Source organism: Cynoglossus semilaevis, chromosome 4, assembly GCF_000523025.1.
Source record: "Cynoglossus semilaevis isolate Cse_v1.0 chromosome 4, Cse_v1.0, whole genome shotgun sequence".
Classification (NCBI taxonomy): Eukaryota; Metazoa; Chordata; class Actinopteri; order Pleuronectiformes; family Cynoglossidae; genus Cynoglossus; species Cynoglossus semilaevis.
Window position 1 is genome coordinate 706,742 of NC_024310.1, and position 11,570 is coordinate 718,311.

General features: G+C 45.6%; 1 protein-coding gene across 2 annotated transcripts in view; it reads right to left on the minus strand.

Moving 5' to 3' along the window:
* LOC103377582 (voltage-gated potassium channel subunit beta-1) overlaps positions 1-11,570 on the minus strand; it is a 45,759-nt gene that overhangs the window by 5,581 nt on the left and 28,608 nt on the right. For both annotated transcript variants that reach the window (XM_017032216.2, XM_008308447.3), the window contains exons 2-10: positions 9,710-9,753; positions 5,814-5,851; positions 3,896-3,975; positions 3,427-3,471; positions 3,270-3,314; positions 2,677-2,720; positions 2,144-2,230; positions 507-592; positions 152-272 (exon numbers count right to left, since the gene is read on the minus strand). In XM_017032216.2, the coding sequence (XP_016887705.2) occupies positions 152-272; positions 507-592; positions 2,144-2,230; positions 2,677-2,720; positions 3,270-3,314; positions 3,427-3,471; positions 3,896-3,975; positions 5,814-5,851; positions 9,710-9,753 (590 nt within the window). The remainder of the gene's footprint in view (positions 1-151; positions 273-506; positions 593-2,143; positions 2,231-2,676; positions 2,721-3,269; positions 3,315-3,426; positions 3,472-3,895; positions 3,976-5,813; positions 5,852-9,709; positions 9,754-11,570) is intronic.

Below are 11,570 nucleotides of genomic sequence, written 5' to 3' on the forward strand. Positions count from 1 at the left end.
GAGCGTCAAAATGAGTCAGAATAGAAAAGTACGGTGGAACTGATCACTGTAATAACACATGAATACGTTTCAACTTCAGAGACAAAAACGAAGAAGAAAAACCGTCAGAATCGCGCGGCGGCGGCGGCGTTCTGACTGTCGTTTAACTTGCCAATCTTGTGATAGAGCTCAGGAAGCTGCACTTCAACCTTCTCCCTCTGGAAGAGATGGTACTCGGCCTGCTCACAGACGGGGGGGATCAGGTTAAACTGTCTGGCCACAGAGTACGCCTCCTGGAGGTGAGACAGAGGAACAGCAAATCAGATCAGGGCGGCTCCTCAGGAGAAACGTTTGAGGTCATGTGACATTTACATCTACACTTCCTGCTCTTGATCACATGACATTGATGACGGAGCTGGGGGTTTGGGGGAGGGGGTTGGTATGGTGATACGTATCGTATCCACAGACTACAGTATTGTACTGTGAAGTACTGCAGTACTGTAGACCGTGGTCTACCACCAGCTCACCATGATTTCCATGGCCGTCCATCGAGACGTGCCCCAGTACATCGCCATTCCTTGGTTGATGACGTACGTCATGGCCCGGACGATCTCTGGAGAAGACACAAACGCATCACGTGACCGACCAATCAGGACAGTGATGGAACAGGTATTTAACACTTTGGAACACTCCTTTATTCCTCTGTGGGATCAGTTGGACTGACGTTGAATCTGTCGTTACAGGATAATAACTGTGTTATTAACGGACGTCACCGTCAGCACAGCTGCAGCGTTCACCTCCAGTCAGTTATAATAATATAAAACATCAACCTTCACTGGAGCTGTGGGCTGATGACCCTCCTCCCCCTCCTCACCCCCTCACCCCCTCACTGTAACTGGACCATTCAATCAAATTCATTATGTTTTCTATGTAATATTGACCCAGTTACCCCCCCCCCAACATTGCCGAGTGCAGGAACCAACAGCGGTCTAGGCCTTCAACACACTAATGAGAAGTCACGAAGGTCACACTGATCATCTGTGTTCATTCAATCATTCACTCACGCTTCCTCTACAGTAGAGGTTATCAACTGTCGACTCAAGGCTGGAAACAAACCTATGACCTTCTGGTTGTAAGGCATTGGGGTAAATACACAGGAGTGAGAGACACAGCAGTCCAGGAGCGGCGACTCCTTCATCCAAACAGACGAAATCTGGGTTTTTAGTTTCTGTGATAATCTGTATCAGAGGCGTCGGACCAAACCACCGTCCTGTCAACAGACCAAACCACCGTCCTGTCAACAGACCAAACCACCGTCCTGTCAACAGACCAAACCACCGTCCTGTCAACAGACCAAACCACCGTCCTGTCAACAGACCAAACCACCGTCCTGTCAACAGACCAACGCAGCAGTGAGACAGGACGGTAATTGTCTGTGTCTCTGCTGTCGTCGACGCCGTCTCCACTCCAGCCCTCCTGCCATGTACCCCACCCACTGAGACACTGAGGCGTCACACTGTGCTATCATCTAAATGCTACTTGTCTCAACTCCCAGCCATTATAACAAGATGTGAGGAAACAGATTCGAGACGTCAGTTTTCAGTGAGGATTAGGAGGAAAATGGCAAGGTTTAAAACCGAGGACTTTAATCAGGTTCGTCAACTTCATCTGGGACCAAGGTAGATGAAGGGGGCGGGGCTAACACTGCTGCAGCTCTCACATGAACCTGAACCCAAAAGAACTGTATTATGTATTCGATTATATTTGATATCTTTAATTAGATTCACAATCACTTTTTTACACAGTTTTAGTAAATAATTTGGATACTCAGTTGGTAACAAATATTGACCAGTTGTGTGATTTGACTGGGACCAGTTTAGAATTTTGCCCCGAGGGTAATTGACTGTGATGTTGGTCTTGACTCAGATTAGTCCAGAATCAAACATGTGAAAGTCAAGGTGAATGAGGACGGAGAAGAAGGACGGCGTCTCGTTAACGTCAGGCGTCTTCACTGATAAACAGCAGGTGATTATCAGAACGACACTGTTAGCTCACGGCTAATTGTCTGGACCATTCATTTATAATGAGCCAGAGTGAAAACACTGACTGGACCAAGACCCAGGCAGAAAGAGCAACGATGAAGATGAAGATGAAGATGACTCACCCTCCATTGGGGTGTTGCTGTCCGGTCGGTTGGCGAACACTACGTCCACATAATCCAGCTGCATCCTCTGTAGAGAACCTTTTAGACCTGAGGGACCAGAGAAGAAGAAGAAGAAGAAGAAAAGAAAAAAGAAGAAGGAGGAAGAAGAAGAAGAAGAAGAAAAGAAAAAAGAAGAAGGAGGAAGAAGAAGAAGAAGAAGAAGAAAAGAAAAAAGAAGAAGGAGGAAGAAGAAGAAGAAGAAGAAAAGAAGAAGAAGAAGAGGAGGAAGAAGAAGAAGAAGAAGAAGAAAAGAAGAAGAAGAAGAGGAGGAAGAAGAAGAAGAAGAAGAAGAAGAAAAGAAGAAGAAGAAGAGGAGGAAGAAGAAGAAGAAGAAGAAAAGAAAAAAGAAGAAGGAGGAAGAAGAAGAAGAAGAAGAAAAGGGGTTGATGGAGGAGAAACGGGCGGAGCTAACGTCATGGAAAAACAAAACCAAACAGAACTAAACAATGTCTTTGTGTGTGTGTGTGTGTGTGTGTGTGTGTGTGTGTGTGTACCTTCGATGATGTGTTTCCTGGACAGTCCTCTCTCTGTCTCTGCTCTGAGGAAACAAGACCAAAAAAACCCAAACATTTTTTTCATTCTAAAACTCGTCGATTTGCCGTGACCTGACGAATGCTAACAGTGGAGTCTTAATTGTTTTCTCAGGCGTGTTGTTATCAATCAAACTGATCGATCAGTGTGTTTGATAACAATTCCTCGTCGGTCCCACAGCCACACTGGTATTTTAACAAAGACGTCGTTTGGTTTCTGCCAAAATAAGAACACAGCTTTTATCTCTTAGAAAAACATCTGATCAATCAATCAAACACACGTCCACTACTCCCTCTACAGTAAGGCAGTGGTATTGCAGCAGCAGCACAGAGCCAGTTATTTTCCATCCCAGTTCTTCAGAGCTCTCAGTGGTCTCAGGGCTGCGGGGGTCCTGACCTTCAACTACCACAGCCTGAGTTCAACATCACCCCTGATGGACAGGAGACAAACATGGGAGGACACTGTCCCGGCTGCCTCATGTCTAATATTTAACTCCACGTTCCACAGGGGGCAGTAGAACTTCAGGCAGGTTTTTTGTTCCTGACTTCCTACTCACTTCCCTCCCCAGTAGAGTTTGGTCGTGATGACGAGGCTGGAGCGTCTGTGAGAAACAGAGAGAGAACACGGTCAGTCGGACAGACGGACAGTCGGACAGTCGGACAGTCGGACAGTCGGACAGTCTGAGGTCTGTGGTCTGTGGTCGTCTGTCCTACCTCCAACATTTCTTCTTGATAATGTTCCCCAGAATGACCTCAGCCCTGGAAGGACACACGAAGACAGAACTGTTAGGACCAGTGGACGGAACACTCCAGAACTAAGACGGGTGTAGTTACCCATCTGTTAAACAACGGGCCAACGGTTAAAGGTTTAACTTCAGAATAAAACTTCTGCTGTTGTGGTTTTTCAATCCTAAAACACACACGCCTGCGTCCAGACTCCTATTGGTCAAGCTTTGGATGTCAATCACACACGTTGTGTCTCAGTTCAAATGTCCAAAATCATCAGGGTGTTCCAGGCAAAGACGTTTCTGTAACTCATTAGCAGTAGGGTCGCCCCCTTGTGGTGCAGTTCCTTGTTTCTTCTTATACAGTATTGGCTCCATGTACATCATGTATGAAACGGTTGTTATGACGGCAGCTGCACCGCACACACGGTGTCACATGACACCCACGCGACACCCACCTGCCCCCCGCGTAGACCTCAGCTGTGTCGAACAGGTTGACGCCACTCTCGTACGCGATGGTCATGAGCTGCTCTGCAACCTGGGAAAAAAACCATCACAGACACAGAACAATTCAGTTCAGAGTTTTAATGTTTTCATTCACATGTTAAGACACTAGGGGGCAGAGTTCATAATAATATGTAGGTCTTTTCAAAGGTCTGAGACTGTGGTCCAGTTGAACACAGGTGCAAACTAAAAATACACTGGTTAGTCACTGGTTAGTCACTGGTTAGTCACTGGTTAGTCACTGGTTAGTCACTGGTTACCAGTTGTACTGTCGCTGGTATCAGGTTTCTGGAGGTTAACTTCACAGAAATGCAATATCAGTGTGTGTGTGTGTGTGTGTGTGTTCTTGTATATGCTAGGATGTGAGGACCAGTCCTCACAGGGACCTTGTGTCCCTCCTCCTGGTCCACTGAACCATAGTGTCACCGCCCCCTGCAGGTCACAGTTTATAAACAGCTGATGTTTGCCAAATGGATTCTGACCCTGACATTGTGACACAGTCAGCACAATAGGATTTTAGAGTGACCTCTGCCCTCTGGAGGCCACAGTGAAGGCTGCAGCTGTGGTGCATGAACAGAATGGATGACTGTGTCTGTGATGTCACTCTTCAGTTCTCTTCATTAACGTCTCCACACTCTGCACCGAGCTCAGGCATTTCTGCAGAGTTCACGCTTCATGTGTGTGTGTGTGTGTGTGTCATGCATGCACTGATTTCCTGCCAAACGCTCGCAGACATGGAGACTGTAAATCATCTTGACCAGAATTCAATTTTCCTGTGGTGACATTTATTACACAGGAGGTTAAAGAGAATTTATTTTTTCATCATTTTCAGAGAATTATTGACAAGGAAATCCACTGATCCAGCATGTGTGTGAGTTCTCCTGCCACTGCATGTATAGGTGTGTGGTTCCATTTAAATATAGATGGACGGGGGTGGGGTGAGGGTGAGGGTGAGGGTGAGGGTGAGGGTGGGGGGGTCATTACACAGTCTCTACTATGAGAATTATTCTCCGGCTCCTTCAACATTCTCTACGGCACCAGAACCAATCAGGACGAGACTTCATCACAACAGCGTCGAACAGTAATAATGAGGTTTGATTGTTGGTTTTTAAAATGCACTCAGCACAGAATAAAAAATGGGGGGGGGGTAGTGGGTGGGGGTGTTGGCCTGACTGAGTACAAAAAGATATTTTTCATTTATTGTCTGTGGTAACAAGAAAAAAAAATCTTTAGAAAATGTTTCACGACAAAAGAGATTTGGAAAATGACAGGATGGAAGGTGCGATGGAGGCTCTTTTAAAGTTATTCTCCCCCTGGGGGCAATTAGAGAAAAACATTTTGGAATGGAATTATACTGTAGTGAATTCAGTCTGTGTAAAAAATGTTGAAAAATAATGAAAACCAAGAAGAGAAATTAAACTAGATGAGAAATTATCATCACATGATAAAGAGAAACATTTACAGTTCGCGTCTAGCGCCCCTGGTGTGAGCGTCCTGTAACAACATGGAAAAACGTCACATGGTACAGATGACTGACGGACTTGACGAGCTAAATAAATTAGCCACAGCAAATGGACGAAGAACACGTGAAGTATTTTCAATCATAGAATATTTTACTGCGGCAGATTAGCATTAGCATTAGCATTAGCATTAGCATTAGCATTAGCGCTGTGGTGACACCATTCATTTGGGATTGAGTTCAAAGGAAGCATTTCATTAGTTGACTCTAACAGGATTAATTAAATCTGTTAGGATCTGAGCGGCTCATCATTAATAATTAATGAATGACTGAGTATGTCAGAAACACACACACACACACACACACGTTCACGTCACTGGTTCACCGTTAGTACCCAAGAAAACCAACCGTACCTCGTCTGTTATCTGTCCTCCGAACGTCACCCACGTTCCTGGAGGGGGGGAGACAGAAGTCACAGCATTAAACAACATCAGAACCCCGTTAGCATCACCCGTTAGCATCACCCGTTAGCATCACTACAGGAGGAAAAAACAGAGGTTCTCAATCTTATATTTTTGGATTTTGATGAAAATGAAGGACCTGCCATCAGAAAAGTTCAATCTTCTTTTCAACCGGCAGCCAAATGGGATTTCTTCAGAAGCTTTAGTCGACGTTGCCACGGTAACCACGGTTACTCTGGTAACCTCACTGTGGAAAGTGTTCATGTCAAAAAGAAAACACAAACTGACCCTTTAGAATCGCACAGTTGTGTCTAAACCAATCAGGTTGTTTGTTTCCCTGCTGTTACACTGATATTGTTGCGGTTTCGTACCGACGCCCTCAGCTCACGACCCCATGTTGTACATCTGGGTTACCATACCGCCACCTACTGTACTAGAGTGTGTAGTGTCAGGGTATGACCAGTGACTCAGTCTACGCCTTACACCTCGGTGCGTGATTCAGTTTTTATTTCAACCAATGAGAATTGTCACAGATTTGTGTCGATTTGTACCTGATTCTCCATGCATTGTTACATGCTAGTTAGCATTTTTGCTTAATAACAATAAGGTCAGCGGTTCAAATCCCTGCCTTTACAGGAGTGAATGAACAGTGATGTTTCTACTTGTCTGTTTTAGGAGCGCAGATAAAAGGACGTGATCGGAGTAAAAGTGAAAAAATGAAGCGAAACGTGAAGAATAACAAGTGAGACGACGACGAGGACGACGACGACAACGACGACGATAATGACAACGAGGACGAGGACGTCGAGGACGACGAGGACGATGACGACGAGGACGAGAACGAGGACGACGACGACGACGACGACGAGACGCAGCTGAAGGATTTGACGGCAGGTGTCATTTTTCATTTGTTACAGCTTTAACAAGTCTTTTTGAAGTAGAAAAATAAAAGAGTTTTGAATCCACGTCTGTGCCTCATAGTCTGACGGACGGACGACGCCTCAGGAGGAAACAACGAGGACGACGACAACGACAATAATGACAACGAGGACGAGGACGACGAGGACGTCGAGGACGACGAGGACGACGACGACAACGACGAGGACGAGAACGAGGACGACGACGACGAGACGCAGCTGAAGGATTTGACGGCAGGTGTCATTTTTCATTTGTTACAGCTTTAACAAGTCTTTTTGAAGTAGAAAAATAAAAGAGTTTTGAATCCACGTCTGTGCCTCATAGTCTGACGGACGGACGACGCCTCAGGAGGAAACGTTTGTCCTCAGACGTTTGTCCTCAGATGTTTGTCCTCAGACGTTTGTCCTCAGTTTCACTGTCCCCACAAACACCCGGTCAACAAGGAGACAAAAACCTTTGTTGAACTCGTGTCTGTGACGGAACCTCTGTCTGATTTGACGGCAGGTGTCATTTTTCATTTGTTACAGCTTTAACAAGTCTTTTTGAAGTAGAAAAATAAAAGAGTTTTAATCCACGTCTGTGCCTGACAGACGGACGGACGACGCCTCAGGAGGAAACGTTTGTCCTCAGACGTTTGTCCTCAGATGTTTGTCCTCAGACGTTTGTCCTCAGTTTCACTGTCCCCACAAACACCCGGTCAACAAGGAGACAAAAACCTTTGTTGAACTCGTGTCTGTGACGGAACCTCTGTCTAATTTAAAAACTAATGATGGAACGAAACCAAAGGGACTGAATCTTCCCTCAATCATTGGTCCCACAACAACATCAGAGTAATCAGAGTAATCAGAGTAATCAGAGTAATTGGACCTCAGTGGAAGTATCTAGAGTAATTTGAAATCTCATATCCTGTTACTGGCAGAAAAAAAGAACCTGAAATCGTGCTGTAAAAATACATCTAAACTCAAAGCAAAAACAGACCTGATCTGTCCATAATTACACCCCTACTGGTCAATGGTGGTATTGTTTATATGTATGCCTGGTCCGTCCTGGAGCTGGAAAGACTAATCTTAGATTACTGCAGTATTGTTAGATACTACATGGATGGATAATACTGCATCTACTCTCAGGGTTCGTCTTGGACAAATGTTCCAGAACTAGCTGAAAATAAATTTGATTTTTAATAAAAACATTTCCAATTTCAACATCATTTTCTAGTAAGAAAAAGGTAAAATAATATTTTAAGCCTTTCAGTTGCACCACAGTTCTTCAGTGATACTCTTGAGTAAACAACAAAACCAACAAATATATACAGTACAAATATTTTTTAAAACACTAAACCTCGAAGCAGAAACAACAAAAGTCGTCCTTGAGGAACAGTCTGAAAAAACAAACAACTGAAGAATGTTTTTGTTGTTGTTTTTCTGCTCCACATCACTTTATTCTCTCTGCTGTTTTGATTCGCTGCGTTTCTCTGCTCTGAGATCTGATGGAAACTGAAAACCAGAGACTTTTGAAAGGACTTTCTGGTCCAGTTGTTGTCAGAAGTTCTCAGACCGGAGCCGGAGGTCGTCTGAGTCGGAGACTGTGACTAACTGCAGTGACTAACTGCAGTGACCGTCACGTGACCACGCCTCAGTACATCTGGTTCTGCTCTGTTTATTCTGCTGCTTCAGCTGCACTTTGATTTTTTTTTTTAATAATGTTGATCATGAACTTCCACATCAACAGTTTTCCCCCTTTTTTCAGCAGAAAACTCTGGGGATTTGGAATCACTAAGGGGCAGCAGCAGCAGCAACAGCAGCAGCAGTAACAACAGCAGTAACAGCAGCAGGAACAGCAGCAGCAGTAATAGCAGCAGCAGCAGTAATAGCAGCAGCAGCAGTAGCAGCAGCAGCAGCCTCAGCAGCAGCAGCAGCGGCAGCAGCAGTAACAACAGCAGTAACAGCAGCAGGAGGAGCAGCAGCAGGAACAGCAGCAGCAGCAGTAACAGTTCACTGTGGCCACTCCAGATATCCCTGTGCTTCATTCAGCTGATTGTGAAGGAGCAGATTATCTGCTGCTGCTGCTGCTGCTGCTGCTGCTGCTGATGGACTGTGATGAATTCACTCAACACTTCAATCATCTCTTCCTCGGCTCCGTCCTGGAGTCTGGAGAAGATTTTAAATTTCATTTGAATGACTTTTAATCAGCAGGTAAAGACATTGAGTCACAATGACGCCTCTCACTTATACTGCAGTAATACTGTAGTAATACTGTAGTAATAAAGACCATTTTGAAGTGATTGATAATGGGGGGGCAGCGAGTACCTGAGGAGAGGAGGTCTGAAAACATGAACTAATATGGACATTTCATGTCCGCCCTGTGCTCAACATGTGGCTGGCAGCTGGTATTTTGTTGACCTTTCCTACACAGTGTGGCCCAACCTGCAGCCCAGACCTGTCAATGTGTCGTGGACCACCTGGGCAGCAGGACTCAGCCTGGAGGTCAGACGTTACAGCAAGAAAAGAAACCAAACTGTAACGTCTGAGAATGTTGGTGCTAACTGATACTGCCCCCTGTAGTTGTACCAAAGCAGCTACGGGTACTTTCATCTGAGTACTCTTCAATATCGAGTACCAAAATAAATACTTTGTCTCAACTACAAAGTGACTCTGTGGTTCTTCTTCTTCTTCTTCAGGTGTTTTGTGTAATTACTTATCGTATCAGAGCCACAGTCCTACAGTAGGGGTCGCTCTTGTCTTTGTCCCTGATGTTGACCTTGGTGGTGGTCAGGAGCCACAGAGGAGCGGTCAGAGAACTAACGCAGAGAATGTTTGAGTACTAGTACTAGTAGTTGATTGAAGTATCAGGACCTTCAACCTTCTACTGTTCGACCGACCGACCGACGGCTGTACGACAGACATGGAGACGTTGGTGTGACGTTCACTCACCGAGTCCCAGACACGACACTCTCAGTCCAGACTTCCCCAGATTCCTGGAAAACAAGGAAAGCAGCGGTGAGACCCGGTGTACACGGACGTGTACTCCAACAGGCGGTCAAGAACTTCATGGTAAATTATCTCTGCAGACAGACGCTCAGTGTGGGTCTGCGCTCCCTATGTTGACAGCAAATAAACATCCTGTCACCCCTGGTCCAGCCCTGCACATGGTCTGACGCTTCGATGGTGTCGACCGCTAGTCTAGAACAGGAAGTGAGTCACAGCGCGTAGAACAAGTTTGTCAAAATAAAGCTAGGACTCCATCACAGGCGGGAGGAGAGAGTACACAGTACACAGTACACAGTACACAGTACTGTACTACACTGTACTACACTCAACAGTATATGTTTGTCCACACGTCAGAAAACAGTGCACGTCCATATATGGTCGTAGGAACCTCATTACCTGAAGGTCAGGGTCTACAGAATGGACAGCAGTTCTACTCATTACAGTTCTACATAGAAGCTGCACACAGTTTAGTCAGAGTGTAATAACCATGTAATAACAATGCAGTGACGGACCATTTTCAGCCCCAGCCCCGCAGGTTGAACACCATCTGTGTCTGAGTCACAGATCCACTGTCAAACTTAGAAAAAAGAAAAAACTTTTTTTTTCTTTCACAGACTCTGTTTTTCAAATACAGCCACAAACTGAGGCTAAAGCTGAGGCTCCGGAGGACAGAGGCTCTGAAGAGGCCGCGGAAAAAAAGGTCAGGACGGTTCCTGTGAGGAGAACTGTTTCTGTCCTCTCACATGAGCGTCCTGTGAGGACGTCCCCATGAGGTTACGACTGCCATGGTCCTGCGGTGCACACACACACACACACACACACACACACACACTTCATTTTAAAGCAGGTGCAGAAGCTGCAGTTGTGCTCCACCCCTCAGCGTGCAGACAGCAGGTCTGTCTATAGGTGGCACACTTTTCCTGTCTCCTCAGCACTTCGCTCCAGGAACCGTTTTCAGTACGAACAGAAAAAGACTGATGTCACGGTGAAATCATCACATCATCACTTTTGTTTTAAAACTGCTCTCCATCCAGAAACACTAAGAAGTCAGTCGTCGTAAGAGGAGAGAAAAACGTTTACGAAGAGTCGGTCGACGCCCGTCACTCGTACGACTCGTCGCTCGTAATGAGGTCATAGGTTTATATTGATTAAACTGACTTGTATTAATTAATATTCTGACAAACAACAATGTAATTACCACTACAGTACCAGGTACACGTAATACTAGTTTAGGTACGAGTGAGTAACTTGGAGTAAGTTGGAGATTCCTGTTGATGAACGGATCAGACCGGATATTTCTGGACTTTAAAAAAATAAAGGAAGACTTGGTTTATTTCAGATCAGGTTGGTTGGCCTAGAAAATGAGTTTAGCAATCGTAGGCAAAGGCTGGAAGATGGATTGTTGTGAGGGGGTGAATAGACGAGGGAGGGTAAGAGAGGGAGGGAGGGAGGGAGGGAGGGAATGAGATCATCCACCTGTGAGATGGAGTAAGAAGGTGGTGCTCTTCTCCCTCATTCCAAAAATTCATTCAGATGTCTTCTTATAGATATGCAAACATCCAGAGCCACCTGATCATCAAGCGCAGGTCAACCTGCGCCACCGTGTGGTCACACATCAAATATTCATGGGAACATGAAGCTGGCAGCTCCGTCTCCAAATGGATTCACACTGAAGCCATTCATCTCCACTCAAACCTGTCTTCATTTGCCTGATGACAGACACTAATGACTTTCTCTTACACTTTCACCCCCCCCCCCCCCCCCCCCCCCCCCCGCTGGCCTCTGCCACGCCCCTCTAGGTCTA